The sequence below is a fragment of the Arvicola amphibius genome, chromosome 8 (genome assembly GCF_903992535.2).
Source record: "Arvicola amphibius chromosome 8, mArvAmp1.2, whole genome shotgun sequence".
NCBI classification, from domain to species: domain Eukaryota; kingdom Metazoa; phylum Chordata; class Mammalia; order Rodentia; family Cricetidae; genus Arvicola; species Arvicola amphibius.
Window position 1 is genome coordinate 29,834,579 of NC_052054.1, and position 21,013 is coordinate 29,855,591.

General features: G+C 44.9%; 1 protein-coding gene across 1 annotated transcript; it reads left to right on the plus strand.

Annotated features, from left to right (window-relative positions):
• The first annotated feature begins 373 nt into the window (after positions 1-373).
• On the plus strand, positions 374-19,646 carry Aldh8a1 (aldehyde dehydrogenase 8 family member A1). The gene is made up of 7 exons (XM_038338549.2): positions 374-576; positions 4,277-4,424; positions 5,846-6,001; positions 8,173-8,322; positions 10,918-11,174; positions 15,007-15,168; positions 18,348-19,646. The coding sequence occupies exons 1-7, from the start codon at positions 436-438 to the stop codon at positions 18,798-18,800; spliced, it is 1,467 nt and encodes a 488-aa protein (XP_038194477.1). The 5' UTR covers positions 374-435; the 3' UTR covers positions 18,801-19,646.
• Positions 19,647-21,013: the final 1,367 nt, after the last annotated feature.

Below are 21,013 nucleotides of genomic sequence, written 5' to 3' on the forward strand. Positions count from 1 at the left end.
GGTGCCCTCTTCTGACCTACAGGCATACATGCAGGCAAAACATAGTATACATAATAAATAAATCTCTAAAAAAAGAAAAAAGAAAGAAAATTATTCTGTGGAATCAACTTCCTCATGCTGCTTTGCACTTAGTGTTTAGACAGTGGACACGGTGTGACTCCTGTGAAATCATCATCTGCATTGCTGACTGGAGAAACTCCGAGAGCCCGTAAAGACATGATGATGTTAGTTAACACATTGTCTATTTCTCATAATGCATCAGCAGTTGCCTTCAAGGCCTCTCCTGAGTTTGGAATCTGGAATGTTCTAAAGAGCAGCAGGACTCTTGGTCCGTGGTATGCAAATGAGGACACTGGGCCTGGGTGAGTGTCAGCACAAAGTCCTGAGGACTGGGGCAGTGAGCTCCCAGACAGGCTGAAGAGCATTCCCCTGGACATGGCTGCTGGGAAAAAGGAGCTTTTGATGTTGGAAAACTTCATAGGTGGAAAGTTTTTACCCTGTAACTCATATATAGATTCTTATGATCCATCCACAGGGGAAGTATATTGCAAGGTACCAAACAGCGGGAAAGAAGAGGTGAGTGCATTTGCTTAGAAAATGGAAATGCATTTACTGTGTTGACAAACTGTGGAATTGTGTAGGGGGGTGAAGAAAAACATAGAATTTCATAAGGTCATTTATCTTGTCACTGGGCAGGTGTGAGGCAGAGCGGCTCTCGGCTCACTATGAACGGAAGAAAGTCGCTGCCAACTGAAGCGCTCTGGGCGCAGTTGGTTTGAATGTTTGTAGTTCTCACACAGGCTATGGTAGGTGTCTAGTGCAATGCATTGTTCTTAAGATCTATTGCCATATTAAATGCATCCTTTCCCACAAAGTGTCTGCTGGCTCCATGGATTTGTAAAAATAAGTTTTAAAAACTTCAGTTGAGAACAACACAAAAAGCCCAGTACTTTATTTTAAACCACCATCTAATAATTCCTCGTATCTCCAGAAATACCCAGTGAAGCAAAACCAGCCGTTTGAGGAATGGAGCTGAAAATTAGATTCCTGTGTTTTCACTATACTTAACAATTAAAAAAATATTTAATGGCTTATATTCTGTTCTTGTCTTTTCCTTTCTTTTTTAGTTATGAGGAATTAAGTTCCCTTGGGGAATTTGGTAAGATAGCTGATTCATTTGATTAGTTAACTTATTGCACAGAGAATAAAGAGTACCTACTGTGGCAAGTGTGGCTGACAGGTGTATAGTTATCAAGTGAATACTGTTTTATTCTTTTTAAGGCACAGAGAACTAGATTATAATATCATTTCAGCCTTCCTATACTCAAAACCTTTTTTCTTCAAAAAGTCAGCTCTTTTCTTCATTGTTAAACTTTAAATCGATCTTCTAGAGGAAAAATATTACTTTAGACTTTTGTACTAAAGTTTACAAATATTGGCTATCTTGTTAGTTAAATTGTAACCGGCAATTTCGTTTGCTTCCAATGACAGCAAGCAACCGCATGAGAAATCTAATGGTCTCCTCCGTTCTTCCCGGTCTCAAGGTCCAAAGTGATGCTAAAAGTAACAAATCTAACAAAGGCAGGTGGAGTGTGGTAACTGCTCACACTTCTTCAGGAAGTAGAATAAAACAGATCTTTGCACTTCCTGCTACCGCAATACAAATAGCAGTCCAGTTTGCAAATATTGTGTGTTCCACAAATGCTGTGTCTTTGATGACTTCACAAGATACTTGCAAAATTGTGTGTGTGTGTGTTCATGTGCGTTTAGAAAGAGCAAAGTGAGATATTAACACTTACAGATGCATTTCACACTTTGGCCACAAGAGGGCCTATCTGTTTTCATGTATTTATCCTTTGGAGCTCCCTATTCTTCGCTTTTCCAACAGAGGCCTCTCTTCCGTGGGCCAGGCAAAGCCACCTGTTCTGCCACAGAAACGGTTCTCAGTCCATGCGTGTCAAACACAGGGGTCTCGTATCAGATATTCTGCCTATCAAATATTTACATTACGATTCATAACAGTGGCAAAATTACAGTTATGAAGTAACAACAAAAATACATTTATGCAGCATTAGGAAAGTTGAGAACCACAGTGCTATAGGGTGCCAGTTAACGGGGCCCACACAGACTGATTGGGTCTGTATCCCCACATTGCCTGTGACTTCCGGCAAGTCACGTATGATCTTTCTGGGCTTCAGCCTTCTTACTACAGAATAGCACATAATACGTGTGAAGCTTTAAGAAGCGTTTAAGTACTTTATGCTTTTGGTTAGAGTTCCTCAGATATGCAAATTAGCCAGTGAGTGACCGGGTTAGTCACTCCACTAACAGCCCTAGGATGCAATCACACGGAGAACAAAAACTGTTAGCGCTGAATTAAGAGCTTTAGAGATTCTACACTTCGCGGCAGATTTCCTTTTCCAAACTAGATCCAAAATCGTGTATTCTTTGGAAAATGAATGAAAATTCTCATCTTTTAAAATGAAAACCACATCTTCCAAGTTGCTTGATGGCCGACTTTTAGATACCTTGGTAGAGGTGGCGCGTGTTCCCCTCCCCCTCCCAGCTCTTGTCTTTGCCTTTACCTCCTAACTGGAAGCCCGAGCATCTGACCTGCCGAACCTCACACTGGGAGACAATGGCTATGCTCAGACCCTTTGTGAGGCAGCCTTAACCTCTCCTAGATCCCCATTCTGCCTGGCTGGCTTAGGCCTCGGGGCTGTTAGTGCTTTATCTGTGAAATGAAGGGCTGCCGTGGTGAAGGTAGCCAGTCGCATTTCTGTTACTCAGCCTAGCTCTGTGGACCCCTCGGGGATGGGGACGTTGCCTGGAGCAGCAGCTTGCTCCTTTTAATGCAGAGAAGTGTGCTTTAAAAGAATGGATTTGCCACAGTGGGCTACCATTCACCCACCACAGAGAGCTGGTGGCTGCAGTTCGGGGATGCTATGACTATCACTGCTGCAAACCCTTCTGTATACCTTTTCTTTGCATGAAGATAAGTATTGGTTTCTCTGGGATGAATTCCCAGGAGGGTGTTTCTGGCTAAGAGTCGAGGCCCTGGCCCAGGTGCCCGTCTTTCTCATCCCTGTCAGCAGTGGATGACAGGGCTCTTTTATTTATTCATTTATTTTTATTTTTATTTTTTTTTATTTTGGCATCTTCCCCAGCACTTGGTATTGCCACTGTTTTATTGTGTTCCTGCCCCCCCCATCTTTCTTGGTTGGGGGGGGGGGTCAAGCTGAGGGCATTGGGCATGCTAGGAAAATGCTCTACCACTGAGCCTCACTCTCAGCCCAGAATCTTTTTTTAAAGATTTTAAATTTTTTTTATTATGTATACAATATTCTGTCTACATGTATGCCTTAGGGCCAGAAGAGGGCGCCAGATCTCATTACAGATGGTTGTGAGCCACCATGTGGTTGCTGGGAATTGAACTCAGGACCTCTGGAAGAGCAGCAGCCAGTGCTCTTAACCACTGAGCCATCTCTCCAGCTCCCCAGAATCTTTTGATTGTTGAAACTGACTTCATGCACATTTCCCTATGGCATATTTTCAAGTCCTTATTATCTTGGGCATACATCTTCTGTCCATTTTGCTCACATCTTTGTCCATTTCCTAATTAAATTGCTAGTGTCTTTGCTGTTGACTGTTGTAGTTTATTCATATGGGGCATACCGGAAGCATGTGTCAGCTCTGTGATGAGCAGGTATTTACCATAGGTCCTCAGGCTGCCCTTTGAAACTTCTGCCTCTTCAGCATCAGAGGTGCCCACAGCCCAGACACTCCTGAGATCCTCCATTCCATCCCTGATGCCATTTGGGCTGCCTTATTCACAGAAGCTGGGGGCATCCTTGGGCTTATCTTTGGGCTTCTAGAAATTCATGCTTGAGTCTAGTCCAGTCCCTGTGCCACGGCATGTGAGTTGGCCTGAGACCAAATCTCTAAGGGGACTAGCAGACAGGAGAGGCTTTGGCACATGGTGTCACATGGTCAGCGGATCACTGTGAACCCATGGTGGCAATGACTCAGAACTCAGATGGTTGGATTTGCCTGAGGGCAGCGGAAGGCAGAGAGCAAATGACCTTTCCTTTGTCTTAATGCTGCTTGCTGGTTACACAAACACCTGTGCTGTCTATTTTGCATGTAGTTTAGCACTAGGACATGTTGACTGGGCAGAATGACCATCAGGGATGAAGGGAGGCAAGGATTCTGGATGCTTGCCAGCCGCTCGGGGGCGGTAATGCTAAAGTGACCATCTCTGGTTTGCTCCTCAAAGATCGAAGCTGCAGTGGAGGCTGCCAGAGAGGCCTTCCCTGCTTGGTCATCCCGGAGCCCCCAGGAACGTTCTCTGGTCCTGAACCGACTGGCGGATTTAGTGGAGCAGTCTTTGGAGGAGTTAGCCCAGGCTGAATCTAAAGATCAAGGTGAGGGGGGCTCCCTGGCAGGATCTGTCTGCCTTCCAAGCTCTTTTACCAACGGAGACGGGGCTCGAGTACAGGTATGTCTTACTAAATGCTTACGAAAACTGCAGTACCTGGGCTCCTAGCACACCCTCACTCTGCTTTGTCAGATAATCTCTTGCCTTTTGGTAGATGGTTTATACTCGGGGAAAGTTAGTCATCTCACCCTGTCTGAGGCGCCGAGGTGACCTACATACTTGCTTATCGAGACAAGAGTAGAGAGGGAAGCAAAAACATGCAGGATGCAGAAAGCCAAGTTTTGTGGCTAATATGCTCTGCCCCATTGAAATGAGACAGTGGCAGAATCCAAAGCTAAGTGATGGGGGAATGCATCCTGCCAATTTAGTGAAAGGACTGCAAGGATCCACAGTAGAGCATGGCTATAGGGAGACAGGAGGAACTAGGGGTGGCCATGCCATCTCCCTGTTCTGTTCTGAGCATCCCAGAGTAAAGACAGTTTGGAGACCGGCTAGCTTTCTGATCTATTGTCGTTATTTTACTCCAATGTTTTCCCTGCTTCCCAAAGGACATGGGGATAGGGTGACTACGTAAAATTTATAATATCTTTTAGTCATGTGATGTGAAAATAGACCTGCTATAAGCCAACTTAAAGTTAGGAGGCGGCAGACAGGCACTCAGGAATAGCAGGTTTCTTCCAGGTTAAGGTGGTGGTGCCCACCTGTGATGGCAGCATGCGGGGGGGGGGGGGCGCTGAGGCTGAGGCAGGAGGATTGTGAGTTCCTGACCATGTGGGCTACACACATACACACACATGCACTCTCTCTCTCTCTCTCTCTCTCTCTCTCTCTCTCTCTCTCTCTCTCTCTCTCTCTCTCTCTCTCTCTCTCTTTTGCTCCTGTTCTGGGGGCAGTCCATCTCCCCTGGCCACTGAAGGGCATCTGGGAGAAGTTTAAATAGACTCCCTCCTACCCCATCCAGAAACCAGAATCCTGTGCTGAGGGTCTCACTAGCTCTTCTGATGACTCCTCTCTGTGTGTGGAGGATGTTTAAGATGCCTCCCACATTCATACCTGATGTGCACCTTGAGCTGTTTTAACCCCGACTATTTCAACCACATCGTTTCGAAGCTGCTGACACACTAGAGCCAGTGTGTAAAATGGCGTCATCGGGTAGCTTCACGATGAAAGCGAGGAGGTGTTCACGGGACAAAGATGCTCTGGTTCTACTTTAGGTCCTCCGCACCTCATCCTATAACCTCACACCTAAATATTTCATCTCTTGAGCCAACCAGAGTCAACTCTGCGAGGGAAAAAGGACCCTCCCATGGGCTGGAAATGAGCACAGGGACAGATGACGAGCGGCTGAGGCCAGCGCTAACTCCGTGTGAAACACAGGCAGCGTTTTATGGTGTCCATTTCCTACAGGGAAAACCGTCACCCTGGCAAGGACCATGGACATCCCTCGGTCTGCTCAGAACTTCCGGTTCTTTGCTTCCTCTATCCTGCACCACGTGACGGAGTGCACACAGATGGACCACCTGAGCTGTATGCACTACACTGTCCGTACCCCTGTGGGAATCGGTAGGTAACGTTCTAGGAAAACCCCTGTCAGTCAGAATGCACAGACAGTTCTGGACAAGCGCTTACTGGGGACAGAATATGGAAACGCAAGGGGTTGATTTTTCTCTTTTTGTTGAAAATTCATTGACTTTAAAAACGATTTCTAGTTCATCCTCATTGTATCAAATTCTCTGCCTTTTCCAGAAACGTGGTCTTGGGGGGGGGGGGGTCACAGGGAAAGGGGATGATATCAGGAGCGCTTTGTTTCTTATGATTAAAATAAGAAAACACCAAATCCAGACAGGGCCATGAACGAACTACAGGATTGCATCTTCTTTATGTTTCAGGATTCTGAAAAGCTGGGACACTAGCTCACTTTTCTCTTTATGGGATTCAATAATGTGAGAAATTTGGGTCAATGAATAAATGTGTATTTCAGGTAGATGTACGAACTGGTGCGTTCCTAGCGCTTGGACAGGGGAGGCAGGAGGATCAGAAGAACAAGGTTTTCCTTGGCTACACAGTGAGTTTAGGGTTAGCCTGGACTGTACAAGACCCTGTCTTAAAAAACAAAGAAGCAATAAATAAATGAGTGTATGCTCCTTCAAGTAATGCCAGTAGTTTGGTAAATAAGAGTTAATTTTTTTGCCCCTTGCCCCATGACTAACGTGTGTCTGGAATGACCGAGTGTAATCAGTAGATGTCACTGTTTCCCTGAGAAGCAACGCCAAGCCTTAGCCGCTGCAAACAGCAGGACAAGAAAAAGAAAGCAAGTGGAAACATTGTCTCGCTGTCTCGAGTCCCTGACCCTCTAGACAACCTTTCCCAAGGAGCTGTAGGAAGCTCTAATCTCCTACTAAGAAACATATAAATATATTTTGTTGCAAACACGGTCTGTAACTCTTAAAGAACAGATTTTTCTATGAGAAATTTAGTAGTATAAAATATATTTACATAGGACAAAATATAAAGTAAAGTGAATTTTTTTTTGAGAGACAGGGTTTCTCTGTGTATCCCTGCCTGTCCTGGAGCTTGTCTGTAGATCAGGCTGCCTGTCCTGGAACTCCCTCTGTAGACCAGGCTGGCCTGTCCTGGAACTCCCTTTATAGACCAGGCTGGCCTTGCGCTCACAGCGTGTTTCATCCATAGGGAGAGCTTATATGCGTGCAGGCTGTGACAGAAAATGAACAGTTTAAGAATAGTTCATAGAGATACATCCAGTCACACCCAACCTGTGAATGGGACCTAATGCACAATTATTTAAAATTATTTTAAATATCCTGGGAGTCTTTGGGCCATTTTAAAAGTTAATTGATTACATGTTCTTGAGGGTGAACTCGGCAGATGACAACATTTTGTCACAAAGTCCAGAGTCTGGTTGTCCCTTCTAAAAGTCAGGGGTGTTGCTACCCAGCAAACTGCCGTGGTCAGAGTACAGTTGAGCATGTAGACAGAATTTGATTTAAAGACCTCTGTTGCCAGGCTGGATTTCGCAGCTTGTGCGTCAGAGTCCATCAGCATAACTCTTCCCTAGAGGAACATTCAAAATCATCTTGTGCCTGCAGCACACACAGTTTAGCAAGGCCTGGCCATGAATATCTCAGTGACAGCAGTTATAGACAGAGGAGGGGAAGCCATCAGGAACCAGTGGACTCGCTGCCTAATACTGCACTGCTCCCAGGCTTGCTTTAAAAAGGAAAGGTCAGCCGGGGCAGTGGTGTGTGCACCTTTAATTCCAGTACTCGGGAGGCAGAGGCAGGTGGATTTTTTGTGAGTTCAAGGCTAACCTGGTCTACAAAGTGAGTTCCAGGACAGTCAGGACTATTATACAGAGAACTCCTGTATTAAAAAAAAAACCAAAAATAAAATAAAGTAAAAATAAAAAGTAAAGCTCAATCTACAAACTTCAATATGCATTCTCTTCAGATGGTATTGACAAGTCGTCAATAGCCTTTAGCCCCGGAGCTTCTGTTGCCCTGGTTCCTAATTATAGTCGTGGCTCACCAAGAGGATGGTACATGCATTGACTTTGCTGCTGTAAGGAACAAATTACTTGTAAGAATTTTAGAATAGCCCTTCCTGAAGCTGGCTACCAATAAGTGGCATTTGGGTTTCCGGGCAGCGGGGAATTCTGCTAGAAACACCACCTAGCTGGTCTGAGGCATGGCTCTGCTTCTGCTCTTGTCCCTTAGCTGGTTTAATCAGCCCTTGGAATTTGCCACTGTACCTGCTGACCTGGAAGATAGCTCCAGCCATCGCTGCTGGGAATACCGTAATAGCCAAACCCAGCGAACTGACTTCTGTGACCGCGTGGATGTTGTGTAAATTCTTGGATAAAGCAGGTACCAGGGTGTGGTGGGGGCAGGGAGGAGGCACGGAGCTAGGGCAAAACTGCCAGAAGCCACCTTCACTCAGTGCCGACTCCTAAGACGTCTTTTCATTTTGTAACCCTGATACTTTCTGGTCTCGTCTTCATCCACAGCAGGGTTCTCTTCTACTGTCCCTTCCTTTTCTGTTTAACTCCAGCAGGATGCCATTCGTGAGTAGCATCACCCCATGGGGTGAAGGCTGTGCAGTAAATATTGCAGGCTTAGGGAGTCCTGATAACATCAAAGACACCAACCAGTTCAAGATATTATCATCAGCAGTCACTTTAGATTTAAGTCTGAGCTACCAGTCAATCTTGGAAGTTGAGTATTACTAGATTTGTACTAGTTACAATGACTACTAGATTCAACCATTTCCAAGGTATTTAATATATACCTCCCAGCTTCTCCGTATGGGGCCGAAGTGGATAGGCCGCAACACCCACTAGTTTGCTCCTCATTTTCTTTCAGCCAATGGTTTAATGTTCTCACTTAGGCTGCCTTCCTGGTTTCATTTGGGATATGATTCTGCATGGAGAAGCCTGACATTGTCCTGACACTTAAATCTCAGCAAGTGGCCTTTGAAAGGCCTCTTTCTGTTAGAATCCTTACCTTGTGATCCCCTACAGCTAGGATGGGAATGGTGGCTGGGTGGTTGGAACAAATTTATCACCCTCTGTCTGGGCCAACATGTTATGTGCTTACTGCCTTTTGGCACAGAGAAGCCTCAGTAGGGCTCTCCTGACTCCTTAGGATTGGCAGCAAGTAGAAGCCTATTTCTCCTTCCCTCCCTTTCTACCTCCTCCATCTTTCTCTCTCTCCTTCCCTCCCCACTAGCTCCTTCTGGATGCTTCAGAAGCAAAAGCATGCACATTAACTTCCAGTGGAGTTTAGCTAGCTCTTAGGGATTTTAATGGTAGGTGAAACCTGGGCTTGTTTGGAGAATAGCACCCGTCCTTGTTGGGAGGAATGAGGCGTCCCAACCAGTCTTCAAGATGACCTATATAGATGCCCCAGGCCCACCCTCCCATTCCCAGGATGCACCCATTCTTTGTTATAAACAGGCCACCTTCTAATTCCATTCTTTGCAAAGCCAAGTCTTTGGTGTGCACATGAGCATCAGTGGCTTCTTGCCAGCTTGGTGACTGCGGGTTCTTAGAGTGGAGGCGGAGGGGGCTGTGCCTCTTCGTCAAGCCTTAGCCCTTGAAAGGCTACGTTCTTGTGTGTTCATGTGTTCCTGACTGATCTGCCAGCCACTCACCCAGTCTTTGCTTTGCAATTTCTGTTTGTCAGCTGAATTGTTTTACTTCTCTGGCAACCAGAATCTCTTAAAAGTTTAGAGGGCAGTAATCTGTACAAAAATTATATCACCGTCTGGTTTGGATGGCAGATAACACTGAGAAACCACACAAGCTGCTGCCTCTTAATCCATTACTGTCAGACCCCAGGAAAACCGGAGAAGGCTGACGGGTGTGGAAATCGGTCATCCTGCGGAATGAGCTCATTGTCCCATGGTGAGAGATACACAGCAGTCCTGTGTTTTCTCTCAGCCTCTGTAAAAATATCACAGTAAACATCAGGCATGATTTATTAACAGTCCCCCCCCCACCGCTACTCTCCCATCTCCAAAGAGATGCCGTATATTGGAGCTGCAGGGCCTCATCCATGGATGATGGGAAAACTTGTCCTTGTTTTTCTTCTGTCAGCGGCTCTCCTTCTAGACTTTTCTTTGCTCTTGACGTGGTACACAGTGTCCCTCTAGCTGTGATGTATAAACCAAGGTTGGCCTAGACTAGACTGGATAAATATACATACTGTGTAGTGGCAGAGTGCGCTCAACGTCTGTCCTTTTACACACGTGTGCATCCATGTGAACACACATTCAGGCACCTGCACAGCCTTTCACCCCCGCAAAGAATTTAATCCCGAAAAGAGGTAAACATATACATGTAAATTTAGGTCTCAAGGGTCTTGCTGTAGAAACGATCGAGGCACCTGTTTTTGGACGTTCTTGGTATTTGTTGCATGATTTCGGGGTGGCGGTGATGCTGTACGGAACCATGGGCGCAGGACGTCAAGTCAAAAATTACCCCGTCTGGGACAAGGACCCCTCCTGATTCTCTGGGCCTAGACAGTTGATGTCTTCACATCTCTGCAGATCCACACAGCTGTTTACCGAACACTGTTACTCTGCTTTGCAACTTCTAGGTATCAAGTTGGAGCAAGCGCCCACAGCACGCAACGCTCAGATTGCTTGACAGTACCTGCAAGTCAGCCCCTGGAGCTTAGTCAGTTTTATAGAAAGAGTTTCTCAGCAAGTCCTTTACCCTGCATCTTTCCAGGCCAGAGCACCCAGAGACATGCCAGCAGGCGGATTCTATGAGCGAAGATGACTCTGTAGCATCAGCTTTGCTGTTATACGTCAGTCAATATAAAATCTCCAGGGGCTGTCAAACCCACAACCCCCTACTCTCCCAGCTTTGGGACTCCCAAAGGAGAACCTCCGTGTCACTTCAGCTGTCCTCCATAAACCCAGGAGAATCACTACCGCTGGTTTTATTTCCCATCCAGGTGTTCCACCAGGTGTGATCAATATTGTGTTTGGAACGGGGCCCAGGGTTGGTGAGGCCCTGGTGTCCCACCCAGAGGTCCCCTTGATTTCCTTCACTGGGAGCCAGCCCACAGCTGAGCGCATTACCCAGCTAAGCGCCCCCCACTGCAAGAAGCTCTCCCTGGAGCTGGGAGGAAAGAATCCTGCCATCATCTTTGAGGATGCCAATCTGGAGGAGTGTATCCCAGCAACCGTGAGGTCCAGCTTTGCTAACCAGGTATGAGTCCCGCTCACACAGGCCCTGTCAGGTGGCATCTATTTCGACACAATGCCAAGTCCAGGGAGTTTGGTGATGGTCCTGTTGCTTTTTCTGTAAGTAGGATCAGTTATAGTGTTATCCTGACACCCAGGAGTGGCCTGGTGCAGTTACAGCTTCTATTTGTCAAGTTCCTCCTCTTGAGTCACACAATTTTATCAAGGACCAGTCATGGGCAGAATGGCGGGTTCTGCAACTCTAAGCATCTCCATTTCTTTATTTACATCTGTCTCCTCTTTGCATCCACATGTCCTATTAGTAGATTTTCTTCTCTCCCCAAAGTATCCCTGATGCCTTTACACCCCGAGTTCCTATTTCCTGTAACATTCCAAAGCAAGTTTCACCTCAGGCCACCTTTGCCACTTCTATTATGATTACATCACAGATATTTCTGAGGGCTCCGTCATTTCCGTCAGGTTCTTCAAAGTCACAGCCTCCCAGCGGAGTAAGAACCCTAGACCAGAGTCACTGGGCAACAGCTCTTTCCACAGATGGGAACGATGCCTTCATCTCTTTACCTTTACGGTAATTTGAATGATGCTACTTTCCAAAGGGCTTCTGGGAATGTTTAGTAACTTCCAATTAATGTTTTCATAATAATGGTAATGACATTATTTCCTTTACCATAATTTCCAAAGAAGATTGCTAGAAATGCAGTGTTTGGGTATTGGTAGACAATTCGATGTTATAACAAAAATAATTTAATCATTAAAATTAGCATATGTCCAGTAAACACTAAACTAGTGAATAAGCGCTTCAAGACATCGAGAGAGGCACACACTCTGAGAACGGAGATGAGGGGAAGTGGGTTGACAGGTTGTGTGAGGTAGCCAAGTGCTAAGCAAGGGGACACAGACTGAGGCTACTCATCCACCAGAGTCCTTTTAGGATTTGGTCCAGGCCACCAAACCTTTCTTTGGGGGAGAGGGGTATGTTAAGGTATCAATGAGGAAAAAGATACGGCCAAGCCAAGGCAACAGATGGATTTTAAGCAACTATAATAGCTCGCTTATTTGCTTTAGCTGATGGACGAGTTCCAAGCAGAGCATATTTTCCCCTTAATTGAAGATGATTGGCTTCAGGGAAGGGAGGGGTGAACTCTCAGTGTGACCTTGGGTATATATTAATTCAAAACTCTGTTTTCTAACTGTGAACGGAGAATACTAACACACTGCAGAACTTTTCCGGAGAGAGTAGCCAAATCAGTGCTTGGCATGGCGTAGAGATTCCGTGAATGTGCTCCTTTCTTTGCTCATTGCCTTTGGAGTTGTCCCTTCTGCGATCTCAATGTGAACTATGTCTTCCTAGCACGGAATGATGGGAAACTTGGTAAAACTCTCAAGCCTCTCCACCTTCTGCATAAGGAACTTATGCAAATGAACCCAACAGGTGTCTGGCCATCTTCCAAGTCACATAGGCAGATGGGATAGTGGTGCTATAGGGAAAAGAATTTATTATTTCAGAACATTAACTGCTTAATTTGGACAATAAACCTTTGTGCAAATACCAAGGTAATTAGATGCATTCTGTCCCCTAGGATTGTTGTAAACACCAAATATAAATGTGATAAAAGTGTTATTAATATTTGTGCATTCATATACATTTATACATTCTCCTTTGAAATGTTTAGATGTTGTTTATAAACTATTTCATATTTAAATGACAGTTAGGATTGTTTTTCTCTCCAAAGCGTGCCAGGACCTATCCCTGACCACTCAGCATCTCTCTTTAGGTATCTAGTGGGCATCGGAACTTAACATGCCGACGGCACAACTCTTGCTCTTCCTCTCTCCCCACCCACTGGAAAGGGACTCTTTGCCTCCCGTTTGTCCTTTTATGGAAAGGCATACTGTCCAAAGTGGTGCAAAGCCCAAAGCTTGGAACAGCCGTGTTCTTGCTCTCTTCCTTGTACCTATGTCTGATCTATAAATGGATCTGTTGGCTCTATGTTTAACACATTCTAAAACATTACCGTTCTAGTTTATCCATGCAGGTCTTCTACACATTAGGGGTCCCACACCAATTAAGAATCCTGAATTTGGTGGAAACATACGTCTTTGCTCCCCTTCCACTGATACCTGCCCAGTAGAAGCTACTTACATTGATTTCAGCCTTTGGAATACTTCCCTCACTCCTCACTCTAGGTTCCATCTGTTTTAGTTTTGCACACAATGTTGTGAATGATCATCTACAAATGTAACTCTCAGGGTCAGGGAAGATAGCTCAATTGGTAAAGCACTTGCCATGCAAGTATGAGAGCCTGATTTAACCCCCCCCCCGAACCCACTTAAGAAAGCCAACCATACACTGTAGTCCTAGGATTGAGGAGATGAAGATGGGTGGGTCCTCTGGCTCAGGGGTCACTCAGCCTGGCCTACTCAGAGAGCTCTGGGCCACTGAAATGTCACTATTCTAAAAAACAAAACACCCAAACAAGCAACCACAAGAAGAAAACACAAGGCAAACTGCTCCTGAGAAATGACACCTGAGGTGGTTCTCTGGCTTCCACATGAACACACACACTACACAACCCCCCACATGCATGCATACATGCACACTCATACTCACACTATGTATGTGATGTGGGATGTCCTTCTGTATATGTGTTGCTTTTATTGGTTAATGAAAAAAGCTGCTTTGGCCTATGGCAGGGCAGACTATAGCCAGGCTGGAAGATCTATCTAGATAGATAGATAGAGGGAGAGAGAGAGAGAGAGAGAGAGAGAGAGAGAGAGAGAGAGAGAGAGAGAGAGAGAGAGAGACAGAGAGACAGAGACAGAGAGACAGAGAGTAGGTGAGGAGACAGATGTCAGATCCTTACCAGTAAGCCACAACCTCATGCCTATACACAGATTAATAGAAACAATTAATAGAAACAAGTTAATTTAAGATGTAAGAGTTAGTTAATAAGAAGCCTGAGCTAACAGGCCAAGCAGTGTTGTAATTAATATAGTTTCTGTGTGTTTATTTGTGTTTGGGCAGCCGGGAATGAATGATCAGTCTCTGCCTACAAATGGCACCCAATGTGAGCCAGTATCTTAAAGGTTATTGGCTGAAGGAGTTCCCACAGCAATATGCACCACATATACACATGCGCGCACACACACATATAAACATATGCATACATATACAACACATACATACCACAAATACACATGCATACACACAAAAGCACACACATACATTCACATATCATACACATACCCACACATACATACGATCATATACACACAGACACAATATAAATCTGATCACATTACTCTGTGGTTTCCTTTCCATGATGCTGAGAGTGAAGCAAAGTCCTTCTGAGCCTTTGAGAGTGCTGACCTGTCTTTATCCTACTGTCTTCCCTTCACTCCCATCCTCAGACCCCCCATCTTCTTGTCACCTACACCAGCTTCAGCCCTACAGTGGGCTCCCCACTCTAACCACTGGAACCTCTCTCCTCCCAGTCTTTGCCTATACAACTTCTTCATATCAACCAAGAGTCCCTTCAAATATTTACTCTGTAAGTGCTGCTCCTTCACCAAAATCCTTAATTTTATCATTTGCCTAGTGATCCTCTATTGTTCTGATAAGCCTCTGAAGTCATATCATGTAGTGGATGTTTATTTCTGTTGTTGTCTGTCTTCCTGTGAGATTATGTGTTTTGTGTGGTAGGGACTGGTCCTGCTGACAGCTGGATCTCATTGCCTGGACCAGTGCCTGATGCATGGCAGATAATCAAAAACATGGGGCATTTATCCATGAAGAAGAATGTCCCCAGCTTTATCATTGTCTTCATTCTTGGCAGGGGGAGATCTGCCTCTGTACCAGCAGGATCTTCGTCCAGAGGAGCATCTATAGGGAATTTCTGAAGAAGTTTGTAGAAGCTACCAGAAAGTGGAAAGTTGGGACGCCCTCTGACCCATCAGCCAATATGGGTGCTTTGATAAGTAAAGCACATTTGGAGAAAGTAAGTGATCTCTGTCATGTATGTTCCAGAAAGTTCTTATTTAGAGAGAAACTCAGAGGCTGGGAATGGTGGTGCACACCTTTAATCCAGCACTTGAAAGGCAAAGGCAGGTGGATCTCTGAATTCCAGTCCAGTCTAGTGTACGTAGTGGGTTCCAGGACAGCCAGGACTACATAGTGAGACCCTGTCTTAAAAAACCAAAATGGTAAAGGGGAGGGAGGAAGAAAGACAGAGAAAAACAGAGAGAGAAGGGGGGGGGGTCATAGAGAGCTTATGCAAATGAATCCAACAGGTTATTTGACCATCTTGACCAAGCCACATAGGGGCTGGAGAAGTGGCTCAGTGGGATTTGGATTCTAGCACCCACACTGGGAAGTTTTAAATATCTGCAACTCTAGCTCCAAGGGATCCAACTCCCCCTTCTGGTATCCATGGACACATGTACACACATACACATAAACACATAAATAGAATAAATCAAGTCTTAAAGAGAAACTTGGTATAAGCAGAGGAAATATCAGGCTTTGAAATATTACTTTTGAGAAATTATCTGCTATGGAAAATTGTTTTTCACGGACCAAGAGTAGAATGGGACCCTTTAGACACTTTCTTGAGCCTCTCTTCCCCATCCTTAGAGCAAATGGTTCCCTCTGAATGAGACTTTTTCAGCCCATCCTATATAAAGCTACACTCCCTAGAACGTCCCTTAACTCTCCAATGCTTTAGTTTTCCCTTGTTTCTTTTTTAGGTCTGTTTTATGTGTTTGAATGTTTTGCCTGCATGTGGGTCTGTGTACCATGTGTATGCCTGTCACCTGAGAAGGTCAGAAGCGAGGTCATTGGCTGTTTAGGGATGGTTGTGAGCCATCATGTGGGTGCTGGGAACTGAACCAGGCCCTTGTCAAGATCTTCAAGAGCTCTGAACTATGGCATCATCTCTCCAGCTTGCTCCACCATTCTTTAGACTGCCAACACGTAACCTGTACTTCTTCCCTTAGTGACTGTCTTCCCTTGAGCAGACAGTGGTCAAGTTCATTCACTGCTGTGTCCTAAGACTAGAAAATCTCAAAAAGCACAGCAGTGCACAGTATTCATTGGAAGAGGGATTGTAACAATGTGTTCTGGGGTCCAGAACTTTATGCCACAAACTCAAGGTACCTATCTTCCTTGAAAATTCTCCTTTTGGTGTTCGGCTTAAAATACTTGGAATCAGATCTAGACCCATGGGTTATGGACATCTCTCTTGCTGGGATGACTCAGCGTGGACTTCAAATGGAAAATAAACTCAATTACCCGGCTTCTGTTCAAGAAAGTACTCATGTCATTATCTCTGAGTCACTGGGCTAACTTATGAAATAATTTATTTTACATTATAATCAGCTATACTGTATTGCCTACATTTGTTTTTAGAGTGTAATCAGAACTAAGACTAGAAACATTTTTTTTCTGGAATCTCAGATACCTAAGGCTTCTGGGCCTTTAAGTCTTACATATCACTCGCTTTCCACTTCCTTTGAAACACTTTGATTAAGTCTTTGAGAAATGCTTACATTGTATTCTGGTCATATTCACCCTTCCCCCAATTCCTCCAAGTTTCATCCCATACCCACCCAAATTTGTGTCTTCAGTTTTTACTCCCATCAAGTCCAGAATGCTGCCTATGTACTCTCAGGGCATGGCCATCCCCTGTGGTGCTGTCAATCTACCAGGGACTATACCTTTAAGAAAGCTAACTCTCCCTCTCCCAGCAGCCATCAGTTACTATAGCTACTCAGCTGGGGGTGGGACTTAGTGCTCACTTCCTCCCTCCATGCTGGAATGTCGATTGGCTAGAGCTAGGGCTGGTCTTGAGTGTGACTTCACACGAGCAATTGCCCTGTTTTGTCCAGAAAGCACTGTTTCGTGTAGTCAGCCTCTGGCTCTGGATCTTCCCATCTTTCTGTTTCCCCCCTCTGCAAAGATCCCTAAGGAGGTGGTGTGGTATGGATGGTCCATGTGTGACTGAGTACTCTTTGGTCTCCAATTCTCTGCCCTACTACCAGCTGTGGACCCGTGTGTTTATTACCATCTTCTGAAAAAAAAAAAAGCTTTTCTGATGAGGATTGAGAGATGTACTGATCTATGGTTAACAATAAACCATTAAGAGTCAGTTTAATATTATATGTCTTTTTAACAAAATAATAATAGTAGATTCTTTCCTGGGGCCAAGGGCTCTCTAGCCAGAGGTTCTTGGAACTGATACTAGTACCAGATAAGGGATTTCTTTTTGTAGAGCAGACCTTAAATCCAACCAGAAGATGGTTGGTTAGTTACTCCTGTGACATGTATGCTAATATTGCACCAATGAACTTATCTGTGTGGGTATTGTTATTGTAGCGTACAGGGTTTACAGATGGGCAAGAGAGATGATTATTTTTCTCCTCTTGAAGTGTGTACAGCACTTTCCATGGCTATGAAAGCTAGCCAGTAGGGATGAAGCATCCACATCAAAAATAGCTTCATGTTTCCATGTTATATAACTTGAGTATATGATGTCATCAGTAAGACGGTAACCAAAAGTAAAGGCAATGGTCCATAATATTTGGGGGTTATGAGACCTCACTGGCCAGTAACTTCACTAGAGGTAATTCATTTCTGGCACTGAACATTTTGCTTGTTAGCCTTAGGTGTCTAGTATGAGCATTGTCAGCCCATTATAGGGAATTTCCAACTTCTATCCCCTGCAAACACACACACACACACACACACACACACACACACACACACACACACACAGCTTTGTACCTAACTACAGGGTATATCTGAGTATGGATTAAGCTTATTGTTTATTGTTTACTAGCTGCATGAACCTTGTATACTTCCTGAGGCACAAATTGGAGATAAAAATAGCTGATAGAATATAAAAAGAACTGAGTGACAATACATAATATTACTTATATTAGTGCCTGATATTTAGGCATGAGATAATCTCCCTGCCATTTACATGAGGGCTAAACGTGCAAGTCTGGGGGAACTCCTCCGCCTTTAGGCTTTGCACCTGAGTGACGACAGAACCCTAGCTCCCTAAGCACTGACCTTGTATTGCTTTTTGATCGTTAGAGAATACTGATTTTTCTGCTGATGTGTGTAAGACACCAAATGGCAGGAGGCTTGTAATTATGGTTTTCTTCATCTCCTCAGGTCAGAAGCTACGTGATGAAAGCTCGTGCCGAAGGGGCCCAGATTCTGTGTGGTGAGGGTGTGGACCAGCTGAGTCTTCCCCTCAGGAACCAGGCAGGCTACTTCATGCTGCCCACGGTGATAACAGATGTTAAGGATGAGTCCTGCTGCATGAAGGAAGAGATATTTGGTCCAGTGACGTGTGTTGTCCCTTTTGACAGTGAAAAGGAAGTGATTAAAAGAGCTAACAGCGTTAAGTACGGGCTGGCAGCTACAGTGTGGTCCAGCAATGTGGGGCGCATCCACCGGGTGGCTAAGAAGCTCCAGTCGGGTTTGGTCTGGACCAACTGCTGGCTCATCAGGGAGCTGAACCTGCCCTTCGGGGGTATGAAGAGCTCTGGAATCGGAAGAGAAGGAGCCAAAGACTCATTCGACTTCTTCACTGAAATAAAAACCATCACCATTAAGCACTGACTCCCCGCTGTGGAGAAGCAGCTGCGGCCAATGCCAGACAGCAGAGACTCACTGGTGGGCCGCAGTAGACAGAAATCCTAGCATGTGTTCAGCCATGTCTTGACTTGCCAGGAGACTAGCTCTTGCTGACCTCCACTAGCTGGTATTTTTACCAGCTTGTGAATAAAAAAAGCAGTTTTAAATGTAGATTGAGAACAAGAAAGAAGAGATGCAACAAAGCCAACCAGCTGGCAGTCTCCCTGGTCCTCATGTTATGACTGCATAGATATCACCGTTTGACTGGATTCTTGAAAAGCTGCCAAGTCAGATATTTTCATTTACAAATAAACAACAAAACAAAAACGGAGGCCTGCAAAGCTGGAGACCAGGAAGTTGGCTTGCTGTCTAAGCATGAGGATCTGAGTTCAGATCCCCAACATCAGAGTAAAAGCCTGACATGGTGGCACATAACCCCCACTACATACATGTGCGCACACACACACACGCACATATACACACAACCACCACCACCATCGTCAACAACAACCTCAGCAAACCTGAAGAGGTCATCCCCCACCCCCATCATTTCTTACCCTGAGGAAGCTGTGGAGATGGTCGCCTTAACCCCCTAGCCACTGGCAAACTGATTGAAGCTTGGCTGACCCCATTACTATCAGGAAGTGATGGTTGTGAGGAGCTTGTACGTGTCATGCGTGACAGGTCTTACTAAACATGTCTGGTAAGAATAGAGGAAGCAAAGTAGTGGTTGCTTTTTAGAGAAAACTAGGAACATGAAACCTAGTTTGATCCCTTTTCACTGTCAAGCCCAGTCAACTCAAAGGAGCAATAAATTGTTCGAGGTGTCCATTACTTGTCTTATTCTCATTCTCTTAAAAGTATAGCCTTTTCTCTAATAAAAAAGTAAAAGTCGGTCTAATGCCCAATTCGCACATCCTCTGAACATAACACTGAGGTTGACAGACGTTCAGGAGCAGCCTCAGGGTCTCGCAGAAGGCAAGGGGCACAGGTGGGATTTGAACCTCAGCCTTTGAAGTTCAGGACTTCTGACCCCTTTGCTCCTGCTGTGGGTTGTGCTCCAGAAGCAGGGAAGTGCTGTGGTCCTCCCTCCCTCCCCCCTCTCTCTTTCTTCCTTCCTTCCTTCCTTCCTTTCTTTCTTTCTTTCTTTCTTTCTTTCTTTCTTTCTTTCTTTCTTTCTTTCTTTCTTTCATGTCTAGCTGAGGCCCATAACCTACATTAGCTTAGCCCATGACCAATGACCAAGTCTGAGTATCAGCAGAAGAGATTTCAGTAGCTCCAGTCGTCATTAGGAACCTCTGTCTTCAGGCTAGATATTGATCAGCTGGAGCTGGGAGGGAAGAGCGGAGGCTGATTGAGGTTCCTGGCTATGTACCTTTCCTTGTCTTATTGACTACAAATGTGTTGCGCATGGCAAATGCCAAGGAGTCAAGAACTGGATATTTAATGTGTATTATTTAAAGCTATATATTCAATTAGTAAACCTTGTAAAATAATAATGCAACCTAAAAAACTGGACGGTGGAAAGCAGATGTAGAAAGGTAGGAAAAGGGTGTCAGGTTATAGCTCATTCATTGTAGGAAGCTATGCTATAACAACAGAAATACAGGTGCAAGCATTGGTTAGTTCAATGGTATTGAAGACCTGAAAGCAGAGCTACTTAAGAATGATTCTTCTAGTTTAGTGACACATACCTATCTACAATCCTAGCCCTTGGGAAGCTCCGGCAGGAGGATTGTTATGAGTTGTTCCAGACTAGTGAGAAAATATCTCAAAAAGATTGTTTTTCCTCCTGGCGATAAAGAACAGAATATTGGAAAGGAAACGTCAGCTTCAGGGATAGAGCATCTTACTTCAGTTTGTGAACAATGTGTCCTCTTTGATTGTTCTGGCTCTTTATTTTAATGCGCTGTTGCTAGCCTGCTTTAGAAAGTGATACATATGTTTCCACACTCCTACCTGATGCTTCCAGAAAATGGAGGTTGGGAACCGTGTGCTATGTTGTTGTAGAATATACCAGGCCTTGAACTCCTAACTAAGCTGCTTTTAGGAGGTTGTGGTAGCCTAACGTCTTGGAAGCCAGCACAGGCTACCGGAAAGAACCCGCTCCTCCACAGACAACTTGGAAGTTTGCCCTGGTCAAGCTAAAGGAGGACAGCATCCTCTGCTGGCTCAGAGCTACCTTCTCTCACGAGAGG